Below are 23,292 nucleotides of genomic sequence, written 5' to 3' on the forward strand. Positions count from 1 at the left end.
AGCCTCTTTATTAAAAAGTGTGTTTTCAACAATTCACTCTAATTGCTCCCTCAAAACTCCTCCTATTAATCAAGTTCTATTTAAGTATCAATAGCTGTGACATTGTATCCAGAACAGGAATCACCTAGTCTCTACTGTTCTAGCTTTAAAATTTTATTCTTTATAAAGCTGCATAGTTAAGTCTTAAGTATCTTTCAGTAGCACACAGACCTTAGAGTAAATTATAATTGAAAATCACCAGTGCTAAGGATTATAGCTTCAGCAATTTCCACCTCCCAAACAACTTCCAGTTTTCATCTTCAAAACCTGTACTTTGTCAGTCTCCCAAAGAATGAAAAAAGCCAATGCTCCTACTTGTAAGAAGCAATTAAAGTGACTGGAGCTTTTATCCTCACAATTGTTTTTGCATGAGCAGATTTTGGAGTTCCAATTAATTTTCAGATTCTAAATTTGGAGCCCTTCTGTAACACAATCAATTTACAGGCTGTTACCTCAACAGCAAGGAAAGTGTCAGGTCCTCAATCCAACTGGAAACCTATCTTTCTTCTGAGAAATATTTTACATCTGCGTAACTTAATAAAAAAGATTGAAGAAAACTTCAAAGAGTACAGTAAATGAATAACCCGTAAGCAGCAGTTAAATTCACCATATGTTCTGGAGCGCATACAGAGAAAACTTCCAATGTAAGTGCACTGCATATGATGTAGGAATAGAAAATATGGCAAAAAGTCACGTGAACATAGAAACTTATTTACAGCTACAGACCATATCTATACTTACCTGCAATGGGTGGACCAACTGTCATAGGTATTGACATGAGTCCTAGCAGAAATCCTATGGCCTGGGAGACATCCTGAGGCCCAACGAGCTCAAAGGCAATGGGAGCCATGATGCAAATGAAGCACCCATCAAAGAGGCCCATGAAGAGACAGACGGCAATGAGACCTCCAAAGACGTGGCACAGAGGAATCATCATTGACATCAGACCAATAAAGAAGAATGAGGCAACCTAAACATGACCAAAGGGAAAAAGAAAACCACATCACAGCAAAAGACAGAGGGAAAATATAAGCTTTCTTGCATTTCTTGTTATTTAAGTTGTCTGCCTGTATTTACTTTAAAACAATATAAGCAGTCTCCATGGATTACCACCAGCAGAAATTATATACAAAGAAAAAACCCAGAACCATCATGACACACAAGCAAAGAAATTCTACTGCCCATTTCACAAGTTTCTAAAATGCATTCGTGTTCACCTCACCTGCAGTGATTCTGTAAGGTCATTTCTTGTGCACCAACATTTTTTGAAAAGTTCCTCTCTGCGCTTTTCACAAATGAAAGCCACAAAAATACCAGAAGATTAATATAGCTAAAACACTATAATTAGACTCCTCAGTGTTGTAATTTAATCAAAAATATCAGTATCATGAGTGATTACTTCAGGGTGCTTATATTCAGAGGCGGTATTTGAAAGTCTTATTTGAATTTTTCCACATAAAGGCATCTTGCTGTATTCTTGTAGCCATGCACACTTACAAAGATTTTATATTGTCATCTTAGATTAAGGTTATTATTTGTTTGTTGTAAATTAAAGGAATAAAACTGTCTTTCAGCAAAATGAAGCAGAATTAAAAATAAAATAATGAAGATAAGAGTTTTCCTTGTGCAACATTCAGACGTCAACATAGGAAATCAATGTCCCACTTAACTACACTTCCAAATAAGATGTATGCATTATGCAGTGATCACTTGTAGACCATTACAGAAAAACAAGGTCATTTAAAATGACTAGACATCACAATTTTTTGATGGACAAGCGACATCAAATAAACTGCTTCATTAGGAAAAGTCTTCAAGCAGACAGCTAAATGAAACTTAACTTTCAGGACAGTGTAACTTTTTTTAGGTAATGTACGTTATTTAGCGTACTAAAGAAAAACAGTTGTGAGGCATCTGAAGTATAGAAAAAGAAACACTGAAGACTTATAGGAACTTAAGGATAGTGGTAAAGAAATTCCCAGTTCTGTGTATTCTGACACAGAAAATCTCCTTATTTGAGATGAGTTTATATCCAGGTAGCAGTGTCGTTATCTGCAGACAAACTCTAAACAAGATTTTGTTAGAATCTTAAGATTGTGTTGGGTTGGAAGGGACCTTTAAAGCTCATCTAGTCCCACTCCCCTGCAGTAAGCAGGGACAATGTCACCAGATCAGGTTGCTCAGAGCCCCATCAAGCCTGACCTTGAGTATCTCCAGGGATGGGGCTCCACCACCTCTCTGGGCAACCTGTTCCAGTGATCTACCACCCTCATAATGAAGAATATTTTCCTAACATCCAACCTAAATCTACCCTTTTCTAGTTTAAAACCAGGACCCCTTGTCCTATTGCTACATGACCTTGTAAACAGCTTCCCCAGCTTTCTTATAGGGAGATACTGTTGACCAGATACTTTGTATTATCATATTACAGTAAAAGGAGCACTAAAACCAGAATTACTGAGCTTTGTATCCCCAAGATACAGAATGCATCACTCCATTACGAAAGACTTTATAAAACAAAATCCAGCAAGACAGGTCCATAAAAGGATGCAGAAACAGAAAGATGAAGGTTGAACTTGCTGGGTAGAACTCTTGTAAGTTGTTCAATTATGAGACAGTAAAGTTTAAGAGGAAAGATGTTTCATTTGCATTAGTAAAAATTAATTCTTAAATGATTTTTGCATTAAATAGGACAATTGTATGAAGTGCTGGACAATCCAGAATAGTACTTGAGGTGAATATTCACTTTCCCTCAAAAATGCTGACTTGAAACGGGAGATCTGAAGATGCTGGGGCATGGTTTAGCAAAAGTTAACATGTATTCCTGCTTAAAACGAGGTGAAACCAACAGGACTCAGTCAATCCTAGTTCATGCCCTTAACAAAACTCCATACTTTTCAGTTCTAGCTATTCAATTAAAAGAATAAAAAAGCTTGTAGTTATACTGCAAGCTTGGTATTTGTGCTTTGTAAATCACATGTAACATGTCAATATTAAGATAAAAAGTGAAAAGGCAGCATTGAGATTTCCTGGAAGTGTAACAATAGGTGTGAAACCAATGCAGGTGAAGGAGATGCAGTCCCAGTGTCTATCACCAGGGAGTCTGCACTGATGTAACTACGGCAACAAATACTCCATCTTCAGAAAAGTGGTTCTTTCCCAAGTTTTATTTTCACTGATGTAGTACAGATAATAGCCATTAGATGTCTCCCTTGTTATTCATTTTAAAACAGCAAAACAAACACCCAGTGGCTGATAACATGCAAGTTATTAACTAAAGCTTTTCAAAAAATCTACACTAACACCACTTCTTTCTCAAAAGAATGGCGTTTAAAAGTACAGAGGGCAAAAAAAGTGTATATCCTCCTTCACCCCTAAGCTTCAGCATTTCTGGAAACTGTGGCTCTTTCTGTAAGTAACTTACTTCACCAAAAATCTTCAAATTCACCAAAATCTCCTCAACTAAGCACCTCTTACATTCCTATAGCTTTACCAGCATGTACCATGCACCTTCACACCAAATTACCACCTATCAAAGGTCAAGAGATCCAAAACCCTTAACAGAGAAACATAGGGGGGAAAAAAAAATCATCTTTCTGCAACCATTATGAAATCATGGGATAAAACAAGGAAAGCAGAATTTAGAGAATCCCCAAAGGTTTTCTCATTCACATGCTAATGATTAGCAATTTAATTTCCAGCTGAAAACAGTCAGCAGGTAGTAGACATGTTTCCTTAGCATTACAAAAAGAAAAAAAAAATCAGAGACTTATGAACTTTGCACCAAAGGCTCCTAGGATCAACAACCATACATTGAGTTTCCTAGAGCTTTGAAATTTCTCAAGTTTTAACCTCCAATCACTTAAATATACCTGCAACCAAAGCCTTCAGAATATTGTTTGCGTATTCCTTCAGAACAGTGTGAAGACATACCTGCAAATAAACTTTTTTTGCACCAGGAATATAATCTGCAACTCTGCCAAAGACCAATCTGCCAACTCCTGAAGTAATGCCCAGACACAGCAGAAGCACTTCTTCTGGCACTTCGTCACCAAATCTGTCTTTTACATGCTTCATCTGTTTAAAAAGAGAGTTGAAAAAATAAACTGACTTTAGAATTAAAAGGAAGATAAAACTTAGAAAGCTTGAGTTAAATAGTAATCTGACTCTCAGATTTACAAACACAGCTACAATTGGTCAACTAACTTACTCTGCTTTTACAGATTTTAGAATACGTTTTGCACTGGCTTATCAGTATTAAGAACAATACAATAAAAACAATCTGAAAACATGTAGTTGTTTTATTCAAATTAAGGAACTTAACTCAAAAAAATGGCAAGGCTGCATCTAATACCAAGAAAACTGATGAGAACCCAGAAGTGTTCTCCCCAACCACATTTCATTTACTAGTCATAAATTTAACATAGAACCCACAAAGGACACCTAAAGAGGTGGTTTTATGGGCCAGAACATGCTCTCAGGTCCGACTGAAGGATGAGTATCACCACAGCACTGTTCTGCACAGTAATACAGACACACGCTACCAAAATTATGAGATAGCTCAGGCCAGGAGCAAGAAGCAGAGGGGCAGAGAGGTGGAGGCCACACAGTACACGTAGGAAGGGCCCCTCCAGACTGCTTCATCCTGACACCCACGGCCACCGCAACATCCAGGGCCAAGGCGGAAGAGGAGCAGGAACCACCTGCAGTGCCCACACAACAGCGAGCACTTCCAGGAGAGGGGGCAGCTACAGCAGCAATACACAGGGCAGAATAGAAGAGAGATTGATCTGGCACTTCAAATAAAGAAGAGCTAAAGCAACTGACCCAAGGTCCTGACAGCAGACCACCAACTACAGTGTGATGAGCTACCAGTGTCTGTAATTCTAACTTTTCAAGTTATGTTAAAAGAAAAATATCATAAGACTGGCTTGAATTTTTATAGTCTTTCTTGTTCAACAGTGAGTTTTGTTTGTGGAATTGGGTTTTGTTGTTTATCAACCATGAGGACCAGAAATTACCCATAAAGATTTCTTCCACAATCACGCTTGGCAATAGCAGATGTGCCAGAGTGGGCATTAGCAGATGTAGAAATCATTTGCATAGTCCTGAGACCTCTGTGCTCATAACTGGTTCCAAACAAGTAACTGTATAGATTGAAGTGTGAAGAAGCAAACAGAAGAAACTGGTTTTAAGTAAAGATGTAGTAAAAACATTTGAGAGAAGAAGACCACAGGCTGACAGACCTGGATAGTAGAAGCTGCATACCATTTTTTATTAACTCTGATTATGTGATATCACTTCAAAATAGAGAACTCTTAATCTCCTATCTATAAAATGGAAAACTTGGGTTTTACTAAATACTTCTAGAGAAAAATAGTCAAGATTCTTTCCTGGCCAGCATGTTAATACACAAGCAGAGCCTTTTTTTCCCCCCAACATAAACAGGATTTGCTGAATAACAGCTATTTTCTTAGGTATAAGATCAGTTGGGTTTTATTTACATGTTACAGAAAGTCTATTAAATCTAATATTAATTTGTGCAATATAATTGATTTTATCAGAAAGGAAGTGAAAAATAAGGGTTAGTGGGGTTTTTTTGTTTTTAAAGAATAGTTTCTAACTTCAGTTAAAGATAGATGCTTGCTCTGTTTTTGAGGGTTTTTTCTTTGCTTTTCAAGACACATTTGGGAACAGAATCTGATGAAATTTTTCACCTGGAATGATATTTAAACATAAAAGATAAGTTGTTCTGTTTATTCCCTTTCTGTCAAAGGTGAGAAGAGGAAAGCTGACAGTTTTCCCACCTTTACGTGCCTGTTAACAGCTGCTGGTCCAGCCGAGGAGAGAAGCCAAGGTGTTTTCGGCCATTCTTGTCACCTGTTCCATGTTTCTGCAGCCTCTGGCTTGTTTCATTAGCAGACCAAATTCATCTGCTCCCTGAGACTTTTTGAGAGGCAAGATAAAGCTCCACATTGATAACCATTAACCCTGTGTCTGCAACTGAGTAACTGAATTTCTGAAAGCAGCACTCTCAAGGGTGAAATGCTGTCTGCTCTTAGATCGATGGGAGGAAAATACTGGATTCAATCAACTCCTTAAGTAGGAAAATAACCACTACTCATCTCGATCTTCAAATATCTAATTTAGTTGGGTTTTTTTTTTTAGCTTCCACTCCCCTTAAGTACACCATAACCTTAAAGAGAGCTTCCAACTAGGTGTAAGGAGGGTAGTAGGCAGTGGCACAGGCTGCCCAGAGAGCTTGCCCAGTCTCCTTCCTGGAGGTTTTCCAGCCCCAGCTGCACAAAGCCCTGGGCAGCCTGGTGCAATCTCGCAGCTGACCCTCTGATCCTTAACAGCACATTCAACCGTCAGCAATACAGTCACTAAATAAGCTGTAACAGCAGTATTATTAACTGAATATCTGAAAATACAGTGCTTCAGGATTAATTCATTCCTGTAAGTGCTAACTCATTCTGGACTTCAAAACATTTCTTGTAACTATGGGTTAAATACATTTACTTATTTACGATGAAGTAGCTTAAATGAAATTCAGATTTCCACAGACTTAACTGACAGAACTACTCAAAAATCCCATGATAGGCAATTACTTGTGAACCTTCTCAAGCAGCATCTCATGCATTAATGCTCTTATCGCAGAACTATACAGGCTGTAATTACATGACTCTTCAGGCATTATCTGCAGCAGTCAAATGGGGACGCAGGCACACAGCAGACACATCAAAAGTCAAAGCATTTTCCTATGGGTTTTGCCTGTTCTCACTAACTTAGCTAGCTCTTCACTCGTTAAAGCTGTGTGCATGCTGAATTGCAGGTCTGATTTTTCCAGATGTAGAAAAGGCCAGAAATTTTGCCTGAGCCAACCAGTACAGGGCTTTCCAGACTAGCATGGCTTCTTTACTACTTTAAAATAAGTTTTGTACAATCCAGTTTTCCAAATCAAGACACAGGCAGCAGACAGTATAACTGAACACATCCCTGGCACCAGCATTTTACCTTATAGTTTTGTCTCTATTACCAGGATAATACATACAAACACAGATCTTACTGTCCAAATTCTCATTACTGTTAGGGTAAGAATAGAAGAAAGATGAACCACTTGGTACTGCCTGTAGTGCTTGCTTCCTCTCCCCCGCCACTATCTTGGCTAACCTCTCTCCACCCAACTGTCCTGGTTTGAGCTAAATAGAACTAATTATCCATTTAGTGACTTTACTTTTCAGTTAAGTCTCTTCTAAGTGACTGTACTTTCTGAAACTAACAGCATGTTCTTCCAGACAGTGCTAATTTCCACAACTGACAGTGCTTGATGTTTATAGCTACTATTAGGTACAGTATGTAAGTATAGTGCTTGCTTATAGTCGTGTGTATGGAGACCAAGGCCACTGCCCCATCATGGACACTGTATTAGGATGTTGTGAAGTGTCACACCTGCAGGAAGGAGCAGACAGGACAGACGACCCAAAAACTGACCAAAGTATTCCATCCCACAGATGTCACACTCAGTATAGAGCTGAGGGATCTCTTTTTTCCTCGTCTTCATTGCTTCTGCCATGGCCGATGGCCAAGCAGAACCCTGCTAGTTTGTCTGCCTTCAACCACAGTCTGTGCACTCCTGAATCCAGTTTCTGCTCCCACCTGCTGCTGAGTCCAGTTTGGGACTTCTCCAGTAACCTGCTCTGCAGAGTCTCTGGTGACGTAATAGTCACTGGATTTTATATTGGTTTTGTATATATTTCATTATTTTTCCTATTTATATTATTATCCTGTAGTATTATTGTTATTGTTTCACTAAACCTGTTTTCCAACCCATAAGTCTCTCTCCCTTATTCTTTCTCCTCCCCTTCTGAGGAGGGGAGAGGGGTCAACAGAGCATCTGTCCATCATTTAGTGGCCAGCCCAGCCCTAAATTACACCACCAACCAAGGGCCAGATTTGCCATGATCTTCCATTCAATGCACATATATTTCAGGTACATTCATGCACTGAATCAAAGATAGAGCAATCTGAGCATAGCTCTAGTCCATTTTCCAAGCACAAAGAACCTGAATCTGACAAAAGTGGGAATGAGCTAGTAAGAAAGAATTCTCTGTCAACTGCTCTCCTCCTGTGTATATTCCATTTTGGGAATTCCCAATTAAGGAAAGCTTTAGGAGGTTAAACACAATGCAATTTTTCTCACCAAAAGGGATGGCCAACAGAAATATATAACCTAGAAAAGTTTGAGCACAAATAAACTAGCATTTTCTTCAAGTCCTGAAGAAAAAAAGGAAACGTTTACAGAGTATTGCTGGTACCATTCATAAATTAGAGATACTACACAATTTGAGGCAGTTATGCTCCAAACTGACAGTATTCTAAGAGAGCTAAGGGGAGTTCTTTTGGTTTTAATTTTTCTTTCCCAGACAGGAAAACAAGCCTACACAAACTTATCATTCTTCACGCTTTCCAGAAATGCACGAGTTCTACAGAAATCCAGGCAGAACTGTGCTTCCTTGAATGCAAAGCAGTGAGCCATGTCTGTAAGTAACAGAGATGAAGCTTTGCATGACGCGTCAGTGAGTCTAAAACATAACCTCACAGGCAAATCTATGACCAAGACTGCACCTATCATAGTGCCCATGGTATGGAATCTGCCCTGAGGTACGAGCAATTGTAGTATCCAGAACAGTTTTAATAATCTTGGGTTTTTTCAGTATTAATTGGCCCTCGTAGCCAAGAAACAATTCTAAATCCAGACACTCAAAATAGTTCTAGGCTCATATAATATGTATGAGACTTGGCCATCAATCTAGGCATGGCAATACCTCCATAATCTATTGATTTTTTTAAATCTATTACTATCGTGGCCTCCAAAACCCATTCAGTATTATTAGAAGATAAGATAGCCTTCTCATTCTATCACTTGGATATATTTTGTTTTCCAAAGCTATAAGTGCAAGAAAGGCAAAAGACAAAAATAAACTAAGTGCATGCCCAAGTGAGTGTATCAGCAACCAGCAAATGGAGTGGGTAAGTGTAGAAAAAGTACTTTGATGCTCATCTTCAAGACTACAGTTAGATCTTCAACATTTCAGAAAATTAAAAGCTTAGGTTTCATTCGCATACATCTCCTGAGAAAAGAGCAGCCTTACTGATGATGTACAGATCTTTTTGTACTGTTAGTGCTATCACACAACAGCCTCCCTTCAATGAACAAGTCAACAACATGCCTGAACGAGCAAACTCCTCCAAAGGCCTAGAGAAAAGTATTAACTGTTGTCTTGATAAGAAACATGGTGATGATTACATAGTGAAATAAAAGAAAATGTCCTGATTGCCAAGTAAAGCAGATTAACCAGAATAATCTGTACATCATGAAGATTCAGAACAAGCGTAATCTGAATTTCTTAAGTAAAACTGAACATAAGTTAACAAGTTAACTGTTAAGCCTATTTCACATAAAAAGGTTACAAATTCAGATTAAGAAAAAAGTAGGTTGACAATTACATAGTTAACATGGTTTGTATGTTCCCCCCCAAAAATAGCTAGTCCTAAAGAAATTTGCTCTAAATAATAAAAAATAAATAAATAATCAAGGGTGTTTGTGTTATCTTTAAGAGCATGTGCAGAATGAGTATGACCCCAGAGATCAGAATAGGTGATCTATGGCAGAAAACTTAAATTAGAGAAACCAAAGTCAGTGGTTGTTAACCAATAAGCAGTTTTTCTATTTAAAGAGTCACAAATGCTAATAACTTTTAAAGCAATTAAACCAGTTCTCAGGTCTTCAGAGAGTGAATGCCAACTGGTAGGCCTGAAAGATATTCAGGGTGTAATGCAAAAAGCATGCTGTGGGGCTGAGAAAAGCCTGAAGCATGGGGGACAACCCCCACACTGCAGCACGAGAGTCCATGACTTCTGCTCAACTCCATCTCAGGTCCTACCCTCCACCAGTAGCTCCTGGAGGTGCCAACAGAGGCTGGATCCCACTGGAGCCACAAGGACACTGGTAGATTGGTGTGGCTTGGGCAGCAGCAGCAAGACTGATACAGCACATGTGAATCCAGGGAAGCTCACGGTGACTGAGAGCAAGGATGAGGAATAAAGCTAGGGGACAGGTAAGAACTGAAGTGCTACATATATGTGGGGGCTAAGAGTTAAATTGTCAGATAACTCTTTTTAAGTATTTTTAAAGTTGATTCTCATTTGTGACTACAACCCACAGCTTACAGTCTTGGTTCCACCAGTTCCTTGTGGCCCTAAAGCAGTGTTTCCTGGACTGTCTTACTCTCAAAACAACTATCCTCCATGTCCAAAATTAGCTACTGTCAGTCAGTCCTAGAGTGTTACAGGTCAATGACATTAACTTGAATTTCCAGAACAGCAGCAGAAAGGGAAACAAAACTATAACTATTCATAAACATCTCACAGGTAACATCATACTGGGAGGATCAACATAGGTTTGTGGAAAAAAACCAAAACAAACAAAACCAAAAAACCCCCCACAACTCCAAATAATTCTGATTTCTCTCTATTACATGGTAGGTAGCAAACCTTGACAACAGATGGAAGGACAGATATAACAAATTTTGACCTTGGCCAGCACTTTGAAATTCTCTCAAATATAATTCTTATAGGCCGGTTTGGAATACATTACTTAAATAGAAAAGCTACAGAGATGGATGTCCAAATGTTTGGAAAAGCTATTTTATAAAAGAGTAGTTAATTAGTGATTCGTTGTAAAATGGAAGAAAATAGCCAAAGAATGCTCCGTAGAAACCTGACCAAACCTACCCCTATTTAACATTTTCATTAATGATATGGACAGTGAAATAGAGAATATACTTATTAAATTTGCAAATTACATCAAATTTTGATTATTGCAGACACTGTAAAGAAAGACTAGAATTCAAAATTATCTTGGCAACCTGGCATCTCAGTCAATAGCGTGAAATAACTGATTCATTTCCATTAAACATTATAGGAGTAAAGAATATTCAAGAAGCACTACGTGACATAAAAATGAGATGCATAAATAAAATGGAAGAATGATCTGGCAACAGGTCTTTAGAAAAGGAACTGAAAGTTTAGCAGACGAAACTTCAGCATGTTCTAATAATGTCATTGTATTGCAAAAGTAGTAGAATATATTAATATATGACATGATGTGACCTTCACATACTGCTCAGTACCAGTAAGGCCTCAGCTGTATTATGTCCTATTTTGGACATTACTCATTATTAAAGGCATGGACCATGTGTACAGAATCCAAAAGAAGATCTGGCAATAAGCACAGATTTGATAAGCAGGACTTATGAAAAAAAATATTTGAAAACAAATATTTTAAAAGGTCTTTTACTGAAGTAAGTCTGTACTCAAAAAACTGGGTAAATTTGATGAAATACTGTGATCCCTCCAGTCTTATTTTCTATGATTCATGAAGTGATTTGATGGATGTCTCAGAACATCTGGAAAACATTTGTCTCAGAACAAATGGAAACTTACTGAGTATTATAAATAGTGTTATACTAGCCTGGTAACTCTGCTGCACATTCAGTTAAAAGTAACACCTTATGACTGAAGGAAGGGATTTCCAGAGATCACCACTTACATTATGCTTCTAAAATTTAAATAAGCAATTCCTTTCAAATCATTGCAGCATTTAATAATGGGATAAAGTGTTAATCAGGCTATAACTTATGTAATTAAAACTGAGCATATTATATTATATGCTCTGATTAAAAAAATTATAGGTTATCAAAACAATGGGTTAAGATATCCTGTACAAATACTCAAAGTAACAAGAAAATACTTCATTAACCACTGATGATTAACATTGTATGCACTGGACTTATTACAGAAACGCTTTGCCTAACTGCCATAAACACAATTTAAGATGGATTCTCAAAACAGCTAATAGAAGTGAAGCAACTAAAACCTGCTACAGCAAGCTCATCCTCTTTATAATATTAAATTAAAAGCTTGTAATACTAATTAGTTTTATTTAGCATACTTAAGTAAAATTTTAATAGAAGTCTGCTGCTACACATCTAGTCTTCCTCAATTTAAAAAAAAGAAAATAATATATCTATTGTACTATTTTTGTCTAGTGATGATAATGCATTGGCCTTGACTTCCAAACTAATACGGTCAAACTTCATTAGTCTGGTTTAAAAATAAAGATCATAAAAGAATAGTGATAAGAGGAATATAACAGCATATGCTATTAGTCCAGAAATAAGTGCAAAGTTATTTTTTTTTAACTGTTAGTAGCTACAGTTACTACTATAGTAGGTACTGGAGTTAAATACCTAATTTTCTTCCTTATCTTTGCCTGAATTAGACATGGCTAGAAGTATTACATAAATTTTATAGAAAGCATATACTTAGCTTCTGACAATTCAGTTCAGCAAAGCTGAAGGTAAGCTTGCAGTTGACTATACGGGAGGACAAGAAGGACTAACTGTGTATAACCAATTAAATTAAGTAGTGAGTGGAAAAAGCGAAGTGCTAACACCATTATAACGCAACAAGCAAGACCGTTATTAGAATACAGTGTTAGCTACAGCACTTACATCTCACAAGAAGATGTCTTCTCACTGCTGAACTTAAGCTGTCTGCTTTGGCCAGCTGGTCTTCCTAACCAAAAAAGATTTTTTTGAGAGGCAGTTTAGAAGCCCGACTCTTGATGCTCCAAATTGCTCTCTAGAGAAGCTTCTTATTCTTTAGACCATAAGGACTAGTTTGTCCAACTAAAGGTCTTCAGGTCAAGTATCCCTCAGCTTGAAACATGTTTTGAAAATGGCTCCAAAGCTGATTTCCATGCCATACTGAAAAGCTTGGAAGGAGAGAGCTCATGTTGTGTAGCTACGCAGGAAGATGACAAAGGCAAAGAGAAACACTGCAGGCCAGACTGAGGTCAGAATGGAAATAAGTGTTTATTTGCATCAGTGAAAGTAATTAGCCAGCAACAAAAAGCTTTTAAAACAGAAATCCATCCTTTTGTATAAGTAATGCTGTTACCTCAAGTAAATTTCCTCAGCTCACCAGTAGAATTAGCAATAGGATTACCAGACAAGATTGTATGACTCATTTGTGTGAGCAGAAAGCATTTTCCTAGAGTAGCTCCTTCTAAAATTTACACACACTATCTATATGTTACAACGCTACCGTCATCTTCTAAGAGGTTGACTTCCTCATTCCACAACAGAATTTGTGCTACCTTTATCAAGTCTCTCAGGACTAGATTCCTGAAACCATAGACTTAGTAAGATGAAAACAGATTCTCAAACCTTTATTCAGCTGCCACAGAATTCTGAGGGCATCTATAACACTTTGACATTAGAGATCTACTTGTGGACATGCTCCTCATCGCCTCAGCTTCGACAGAGCTGGCTGAATTGCCTGTCTCATTCTGCTGAGAAACAGAAGAAAACGCTCACAAGAGCCTCAATTCTAGAGAGAGGTCCCAAATACACTGTCAAATATCTACCAGATCAGGGCTCAGACACATTGAATCAAGTAGTCATATTTTCATTTAAAATACAACAATATTGTTATAATGAAAGTCTCCCTTCCTCATACAGAGATATGGCCCTCTCTCAGGATGCAGACATTTATGTTCAGTTCGCTTTCCTGCCTGAAACAAACCAAAACCACCTCTTTCTCTTCCTAGAAAGTACTCCACTCAATAGTAATGACAAAATTTTAACTCAATCAGAAAAAAACTGAAAAAAATAGCCCACAGCTTGGGAATTACTGGCAACCAAATGGAAAGACCCAAGTTCCAGGATTTCCTGAGAGGAAAATTCAAAATACATGGGAAGAAATTCACAAGTCTAAGAAGGATTTAAAAACCAAAGAGGACTTCTATGCAGCTGCTCTTGGAGCAGAAAGGGGATACAAAAACTAGTCTGCAATGAGTGAAGAAAAGTTCTTAATTTTGGCAATTAGTTTTATTTACTCTGCATGAGGATAGCAGGAAAATGTCAACTGTGATCAGAGGCTCTGGGCACTTGTGGAGCCTGAGAAGTTTAGTTCAGGTCAAGTTGCACCAAACGTCCAAAGACAGAAGGCAGAGTTTACCATTAAAACAGCATTTAAAAAAAAAACAAAACAACAACAACAAAATAATAATACATGTTACAATTTAATCTGACTTTGAACTATATGCTTGCATGGTATTAAAACAGTTTATATTATGCAAGACAACATTAACCAGTGTGCGGCGAGAGACTGATACAAAGGAAATCATAGTGTAGCTCAAACCTTTCATTCTGCTGGTACAGAGGAAAATTGCTTTGCTCTTATTCTTCAACAGCATCTTATTGTTTGTACTTGAGTATAACTGCTACCTAAAAGTGTTTTTCTGTAAGCTTTCATGTACTTTTACCTCTAAAAAAAAGCAAAAAACATATATGTTTTATTCTTTTCAGTTTCTATTCTTTCTGTACTTGTAATTTTCATTTTTTTCTAGTACTTAGTTAGAAAACATAGTTTAAATATGCTTTCATAACAGTTGCAGGTATAAAGTAGGAAATAATTTATTTCTTCTCCCACCACCACCCCCGACATCAGAAGTGGACAAACCAGCCAAGAATAAATACTGCCAGATCAACATTGAGGAACACTGGGAAAGAAACAGGTGCACAGGATCATTACAGAAGTGGATAAAGGGGGAAAATGTCACTAACCTGGGCAGTCAAACTGCAGCAGATGTTGAGATCTGAAGGGAGATAAATGCAAAGATTAGAAGAGCAAGTAAAGCATGGGGAGCCACTGAAGATTTGGAGTCTCAGAGAGAGCTGCTTAATAAATGCATTGGATCTTTACAAAACCAATGCCTTGTTAGTCTTCTGTTGGAGACAGAAATATGGTAGAGTAAGTGGATGAGAAAGGTAACAGTGCTAAAATTGACAGCTATACTTATAAACTTTTTTAGATTGCCTATAGTACAGAGAAGTCTGTTTGACACACAGTTACCTGTTAGTACTGGACATTATTTAAAAGACACTATCCTATCATTACAAAATGGACTAGAAGCAGATTCTGGGAAATAAATGATATAGTAGGCATCAGACAATTGACTGATGTGGGAGATCTAAAGAAATAAGCACATTTCTTGAACAGCAGCCTGTAAAAGCAAGTGAATATAGAGATGGATGCTGAGGTTTTTTCCAGTTTTTTTCCAGTAAAAAAACCGCAGACATACCAAACTAAACATTATTTTACACAACATTTTAAAAGGAGCACATTTAAGACATAATGCAAATGGTTCACAAAACAGACAGTACTTACCTTGCAAGAACTAAATTTCTTCAAGAGGTGCTATGTGTATAGACATGCATGCGTTTAAGTTTAGAGATTTTTGGTTGCTAGAGTTCATACAGTATACGCCATACTTTTCATCATGCTTTGCACTCAGACATAAAGGACAGCATTTATATCTGTGCTTCTGTTTGCCTCTGCTTTGGAATCCAGGGCCGTAGGACTTAAAAGGAGGAAAGAGGGGCAAGATTGGAACTGCACACACAGAATGCACAACCTGAAGAGCTTCAGTTATTGCAAGGTACTTGACTCCTTTCTACTGTGGCTCCTTCAGCAAATGCATGTCCCGCTGCAGAGGACACAAAGCAAACTGCCACCATCTGTGTGGAGATGGCCACTCGTGCAAGGACAGCAACTGAAACACTGGTTCCTCAAATGAGGTGTCAATCTAGAGATGTCAAATCTGACAATATATAGGGAACAAAACATCAGTAGGGGAGGCTTGAAGATTACAAAAATATTTGTTAGCAATGCTGTGGGGGATGACTAGGATCTTGTTGGGCAGAACATCAACTACTGCAGTGAGATGGATCCTGGCTATCCTACAGCTTCACCAGATACAGCAGCTCACATCTGCTTGGAGAATCTTGGGTGGTTACTATACCCTTCATGTTTTCCAGTATAATTCTTCTTAATGACCCAAAGCTTTTGCCTGGGGAACGTGCAGTTTACAAGTGAAAAATGGCTATTGTTCTGAATGGGGAGAACAGAGAGACTGTTTTGTCCTGACTAAATAAGGCCTTTCAGAAACTGAGTATATGGAAGTACAGAGCAAGAATTTCAAGTAAGTTCCTAGAAAAACTGTGGGTACAGAGGATCTCATGAGAGCTCAGCTCTTCGTTTCACCAAGTTGACTGCACAGGAAAATAGTTTTTATTGGCCTATGTTCTAGTGGGCAAATGTCCAAACACTGAATTTGCATATCACTGATACAGACTGAGAAATGGGTAGAAACAAGTCAAAATAGTTGGCTGGTAAAGAACAAAGCTGAAGGACAAATCATCCTGGTTCAAGTAAAGAAGGCAGTCCAAGGTGATAAAACAGTTGTTAGTTAAATCACATGAAGTCAAGGATCTTGCACTACAGAGGAGAAAATCCAATCTGGCAACAAAAATCAGTATCATATCAGCAAGTCCTCTTGTTTAGCATGTTGTTTCTAAAGTGAAAATAAAAAGACCTGTCTTAGCTAAAGAACAGGAACAAAGTGGATGTTCCAGCAAAAGATAGGCAGTATAGACCAACAGACAGCACTATCTTTTTGTCTGAGGACAGACTACGTGGGCATAGCACTAGACACCACAACTTCAAGTAACAAACACAGATCTGGAGACAGACTAAGCCACACAGAGGACAGACTAATTATTTATCTGAGCTGTCTGATTCTGTGATGCAGCCTAGAAAATGAGTTTGATGCCAGTTAGAAGTGTTTAAATGCACATAGACAAAGTACTTTACTAAGATTCCAACCATCTCTGTGCCCCTCCCAGAAATAAAAATCTGTGTTTTCTTAGGCTGGTGAAGATTTTGAACACATTTTAGCTTCCATCTGAGAAGCAGATTGCCAAATTATTTAGCCTTTAAATGCCCATCATCTGTTCTGTGAGCTATCTGAAATACATTGCTTTAAAGCTTCCCTATACACCAGAATGATCATTACCTTTCTCTCTGATAACAGCAAATACAATTGCAGTATTGCCCATAGCTATCCATAAGCCCAGAGACCACCTAGAGAAGGTATTCCTGAGTTCTGAAGGACAATTGACATCCGTGGGCACTCTACCTGTCACTAAAACCAGTGAGCTTGCCCCAGTGAACCAGCTGCCCTGGATATCAAAAGGAGGTCTCTCACGGACACTTAAAACTCTTCAAAATTTCAAGAAGGCAGAAGCACATATATATATACACACAGGCCATATGTGATCACAGATGTAGCCTGGCATGTGGCACGATGTACATTTTCATGGTTGTGTTATGATCTGCAAGTCTGAACAGACTAAATTGTACTGCAAGAGAGGTATGTCTTTGCAAGTGTGGAAACCAAAGATAACCTTCATTATGTCAAGGGAAAAGGTTTAACTTCCAAGGGTTTAAAAACCCTATTGAGCTCTTTGATCAGGTCTCTAAATATTTCACTACTACATTATCTTCTGTAGAGAAGATCTGTCTGCATTAGTCAGCTGCCTCAAAGACCTGTCTTAAAATCCTCAAAGCTGTCAATTATTCAGTTTACAAGTGCTCTGGTATTGTTAATGGTTTTGACCTAACACAAGCTAAGGAACTTCACACATAATGTAACAGAAATGTTGAATTCTAAAAGTTAAGACATAAGAACCAGTCTCTTAATTACATTTAATTTGAGTTTGCAGATGAACAAGTTTCCCCAAACCTGTTCTTTTTTGGAGATGAAAGTGAATCATTTCCTATTTCCCAGGAAACTTCCTCTTGTAAAAAATGTCATTGGAAGGATAGCTGAAAGACCATGGGAGATCATGAACAGGAAACAAACTGAACTGGAAGGATTATCCAGAAGATGCTGAGGGATGCTGGGTACTGCTGACTCAAGTGATCAAAATGGGCCAAGTGATCCCCCCAAGCGAGGCACTCAATCTGTCACAGCTGTCTGGGGACTGACCAGAGCAGGGGATTACTGGCCTGGTAAGAATGTTTGTCATCACTGGCACTTCTCAGCCATTCCTAAGGTCTATAAAAAGAGAAGTTGGCTAAACTGATTACCTTCACGCAACATAATATCAGAGGGAGCAAGGAATCTCCTCTGAATTCTTCCAAACAGTGTACTCCTGGTTTTCCTATAGCAAAGCACAGCACCTCATACTAGGGTGTATTTTTATTTCCCAGTGAAAAACAGCTACAGTGTCCACTGCTGGCAGCCAGGCTTATTTAGAAGCTAAACATTCACTTCCTTGTTACAAAGTTTCCAAGAATCTGAAGAGGTAGCTTACCAGCAGAGCCAGCAAATCTATTTTCAAACACAATGCCAGCAGAGCCCGAGTCTGTACCTACCAGTGGTCCTGGGCTGCTCTATGTTTTCGGAATACCTTTCAGCTGGCCAGCTGCTTGGAAGCCTCTTTACTTTTAATTGCAAAATGCATTTTCTTCTCCATTAGAGATGATTAAAGTCTTCGAGCAGAGGCCAAGGTGATGCTTTCTTTCTCAGGGGCAGCTTTAGAATCTGAAGCTGTACCTACCTTTTTTTTTTCTCCCCCCAAGCATTAAGTCTGCAATCTTACCTCCCTGTTCCTTGGAGGTCTAGCTAAACCTATTCCTGCATGTACAGATTCAGAGAAGCAATGAGACACTGGATCTTCAGTAGCAATATATGGAGGTGAATAAATCCAGTATTTAAATCTGTCCCCAAGACAGATTCTCCCAAAGAAGTTGTGGGGAAAAATGGCCGGGCACACACCATGTTTTCCTATCTTAAACACAAAGCACATAGACCCAGAACACATGCACTCCACAGCCACTGCTAACCAAAAATCTCTACATATGCAAGTATGTACCCACCATGGAATAGAACCATGGCTAAGCATCAAAAGGAAAAGTCACATTTACACAGTAAATTAAGAAACGGGCAGCAAAGCAAGGTGAGAAATACCGAAATCTGTTTTTCACGAGCTGTTCTGAAGTTTTACGAGTCCAGTCAGTATTATGGTACCTCTCCCACTGCTTATCAATTAATGACTAGCTTTGTATACAAGCCTATAATAATATTTAAACATAACTTTCAAAATAGATCTAACCATTCTTTAAGACTATGTATTTTCTTTATAAAAAGAGGTTTAGACTTAGAAAGGTGAGCTTTATGAATACACATTTTATTGCATTGTCTACCATCCAGCTGCTTTTTTAGAAGTAAAACATGTAATAAATATTTGCACTATTTTTTTCAACCATTCAGCTGTTCAGTTCAGTTGTTCATCCTTCAAGGTGTCAAACACTAAATAAGTTAGGAGAAATCATTAGCAAGAGACATTCAGCAAAAGTAACTGCTAAACCAAACCATGTCTTTCTTTGAAGCTGAATTAATGGAGATACTGTAAACATCCCAAGACAATTTACGATGTGACTGAAACACTGCACTGAAAATGTTAAGATTATATCCTCAGTCCTACCAGTATTCCTCATGGTGGTTGAGCATTGCTATATGAAAACACCACAATACCAGGCCCCTTTTTTTGTAACTCTCATAATTAATGTACTCCTGAAGTCATACTAAACCTTAGTAGTGACCTTAGTCATTGCTTAGAAAAGATGAAACAGTGACAACATTCATTTTAAGCAGCATTTCTTTTCACCCTGTTAAATAAAGCACAAAAAGCAACAGCATATCTTCTAAACTACCTAACATATGACCTTATATCAAATACTAACAGAATTTACCTAACTCATAAGAATTAAAGATGTATGATCCTGATTAAGTACACACTTTTCTTAGGGATAAGAGAGAACAGCACTCAGTGTTTAACATTACACTGTGATTCCTGAAAAACAGACGTTCTTTATTTATTAGCAGAGCACGCACAGGGCAAGTGGCACAGAGATTGTGTATGGCTTCTTTTAAATAAACTTAATCATTTCCTAATGAGATATGATATACTTATGAGTCCTTACTAAAAACAACCTGGAAAGAGTATTTAGCATAATCTGTCAGATTTCTGCTACGAACTCACAATTTAAACCTGAATGGACTACACTACTTTTTTTGGGTTTTTTTGCCTATTTTAGAGACATCAAAAGAAATTCACAATCACTGCAGTTTAGACCGGTTTTAAAATTGAGAAGAGCAACACATTTGATTCAATAATCCCACACATCAGTTTGCTCTTCCACAGTCTGAATTAATGCTAGAAGTATATAATAAAATTAAGACAAACCCCATTCATAGTATTTTTCCAAAAATCCCATGGAATGAAACACATACTAATGGAATTTGACACCAACTAAACTGGGATAAGAAAAGCTCTCGCTTTTCAGTTTCTGCCCTGCAAGAGCCAAAAGGATTATGATGCCTATTTCGCATGCAGCCACATCTGCCAGTCAGGGACTGGTAATTCTTGCCAGCTCCTTGATATGAACCCTATTGGGCCTGCCAGATAATTAATTTGTTGATTTGTTTAATTTTAGTTAGAGCCTAGTTCTTGAGCAGGTTATTTTCTCCGGTTTTAACAGCTTTTACTCTAGCTAGCAAATATGGTGCAGATGGTTAAAACTACAAAGACCTGGCTAATTCTATTATTCCAAAGCCCAAAATAAGATTTTATTCCTTTCTTCTTACAAGTTTCACAGCATGCAGCCTCCTTTCCAATACACTTCAGAAGACACAAGAGAGGAACAGAAATCAGGTCTGGCCTCAGAAGCAGAGACCCCAGCTGGGACCTCAGGAGCTCCTCCGCTGTCCCAAGCCTGTGCCACACCAGCAGACAGCAGCCAATGTGCAGTGACCAGAGCACACCACGTCTGCAGCCTCCAGTGTCACCCAAGTGGTGACACACAAGGACCATAACCAGCAGGGCCTGTGGCACCCATGTTTCCATTGCATGGCCAAGAGCACCCAGCACCAACAGAAACTGCCCTTCCAGGAGGGAAAAACGGGACTTGGAACATTGGAACTTGGAACTACAGGAACCACATCAGAGGGCTAAGGGATGAGTTTGTAGGCATGAGGTGCCATGTATAAGTGTTTTTTCTTAGGGCACTTGCAACCAGCAGCTCACTCTAACAGTCCAGCTATTGCCAGCCTTAATGGTGGGAAAGTTTCAAGAGTTTTAGCGTAACAAAAACTGTCACTTGTCCAAGTACCATATCCCTTTTCCAGTAGTGCCACAGTTTGAAAATGCAGCAAACAATGGAGCAACAGTAACTTTCATTTTCAAGAGTGAGGAAAGTCACCTCTGGCTTGGTAAATGTACTAGCAAAATTATTTCTTCCCACCCCCCTTACAGTATTTACCTTATCTGGAAGTACATACTTTTATGTACTTCTGGAAATAGGTAAAATGTGGGGTTTTTATCAAAAGCAGACAAAACTAAAATAAGAGAAGTCCAGAGCTATCTTACTGGCGGCGAATTATCTGTGTTGAAGGGCAGCATCCACGCTGCTCCTTCAGAAACACTGACCTATTCACTGTCTCAAATACAGATCCCCAGAGACTAAGGTTTCAAATAGTCCTCCCCAGCATACATTACTGGCCACCAGCAGTAAATGCTATGGTTCTTCACTTATTCATGTTTTCATAAAAATAAATACTTCTTTAAATTAAAAATATTTTCCCTTTTTGAAATTATTAAATTAGGGTTAGAGTGATGAGTGTGTGCTTAGTTCTAAAAAGCAAGACCTAAATTCTTGAATGAGTTTAGGTTTATGTAGAAATAATTACAGAAATGGTGGGTTTAGCTGCAAGAACACTTTGTTCTTTAAGCCCCAAGCAGTGAATTTATTGTTAGTGCTACAAGTGCCTCCTGCAACCCAGTGATCCAAACTCCTGCTCTGTCACGCAGATTTCTGCAACCGAGGATGCATCCGTCCTTGGAAAACACATACAAACCAATTAGGAAATAATCTTCAACAGATGACCTGCAGGTACTAAATTCTTTTCATCCTGATCCTTTATCCAAGACTGAAGGTTAGAAAGATCTCATGCATTATGGAAGTGCAAATACTGCTATTTATTAAATTTAAGTTTTAATTTCCCATTTCAACATCAGCAAAGCGAGAGATTATTTTATTAAACTATTTGTATGTCAATCTTTCTAAAAGCTTAGTGAGCACTTACATAGTACCTAATGGATCATACACATAAGCAAACAGAAACCTGACATTGATGGTATCTACGTAGTTTAAACACAATTTTATTCCAATTCATACTGTTTCTTACCATCCCTTTCATAATTACTGATCAAAGTTTGGTTTAGGTGTTAAATCTTTCAGAGTATGGTCAAGAGTCCTGGGTACATAACACAAATTAAGTAGTACCTCAGTCCTCCATGGATTCTTTGCATATGTTCAAAGGTACCTAAATTAAATTTTGGATAGAAATCTAAATCATAATAAGGAGATGGTTTCAAAGTTCAAAGGAAAAAAAAAATCAAGCTATTTTCCATTAATAACGCTTTCTCCAAAGCCAAGAACGAAAGCTAAGCTTCTTGTTTAGAATGGTTTTATTTTAAAGTAGGGGGAGAATACTATACACGTTGTTTAAGATTTTCCTCTCTGGTTTACAGGAGAGCCAGAGTTACACAGCAAGATTGAGTAGAGACAAGTAAATTAAAACAAAAAAACCTTGTGGGTTTCAGGAAGGGGCTTCGAGAATAAAACTCAGCAGTGAAGAGTTCCTAAGAACTGGTGAAGCATCCCCTCTCAAATGTGGCACACAAAGCAAACCGACCACCATTGAAGATTTTATGTTCTAAGTACTTAAGCTTCATGGTTCCTCTCAAACTCTGAGCTTAAAAAAAAAAGCTGGAATTTAAATCTCTTAGCGTGCTTTTGAGGTAATCTTCAAAACATTACATTCTAATTGTACTTTGGAATAGTTTTATAGTGTTATCGAACGTTATATTAGAAACAGCCTTGATCAAGTTGTTTTCCTGTACTGGAGCTCTATTTCACAATCATCATTTGTGCCAATCTGATATGGGGGGGAAGAAAAGTGCTCAACAGGAGTGAAAGCACACTATAAAAAGAAAAATTATATGGTATTAAAAAAGGGGTTTTGTCATCTTTAGTACCTTTAGTCCAATCTAGAAACAAGAAACATCCGTACAAGTTCCTTGGTAAAAAAACTACAAGCTTTTTGTCAAATACACAGAACCTCTAAAATAGGCGTAACTGCTTATACAGCCTTGTTCTTCAGTACTCTGAAAGTGTTAACAATCATTTACGATTTATGCAAAAGCTTTCCCT

The 23,292-nt window shown here is 38.0% G+C and overlaps 1 protein-coding gene across 1 annotated transcript in view; it reads right to left on the minus strand.

The window, feature by feature from the left end:
* SLC16A10 (solute carrier family 16 (aromatic amino acid transporter), member 10) overlaps positions 1–23,292 on the minus strand; it is a gene marked incomplete at its 5' end in the record, with an annotated part of 30,172 nt that overhangs the window by 1,108 nt on the left and 5,772 nt on the right. The window contains 2 exons of the mRNA XM_010192404.1: positions 781–1,009; positions 3,973–4,116. Of these exons, the coding sequence (XP_010190706.1) occupies positions 781–1,009; positions 3,973–4,116 (373 nt within the window). The remainder of the gene's footprint in view (positions 1–780; positions 1,010–3,972; positions 4,117–23,292) is intronic.

The sequence above is a fragment of the Mesitornis unicolor genome, unplaced genomic scaffold (genome assembly GCF_000695765.1).
Source record: "Mesitornis unicolor isolate BGI_N332 unplaced genomic scaffold, ASM69576v1 scaffold16499, whole genome shotgun sequence".
NCBI lineage: Eukaryota > Metazoa > Chordata > Aves > Mesitornithiformes > Mesitornithidae > Mesitornis > Mesitornis unicolor.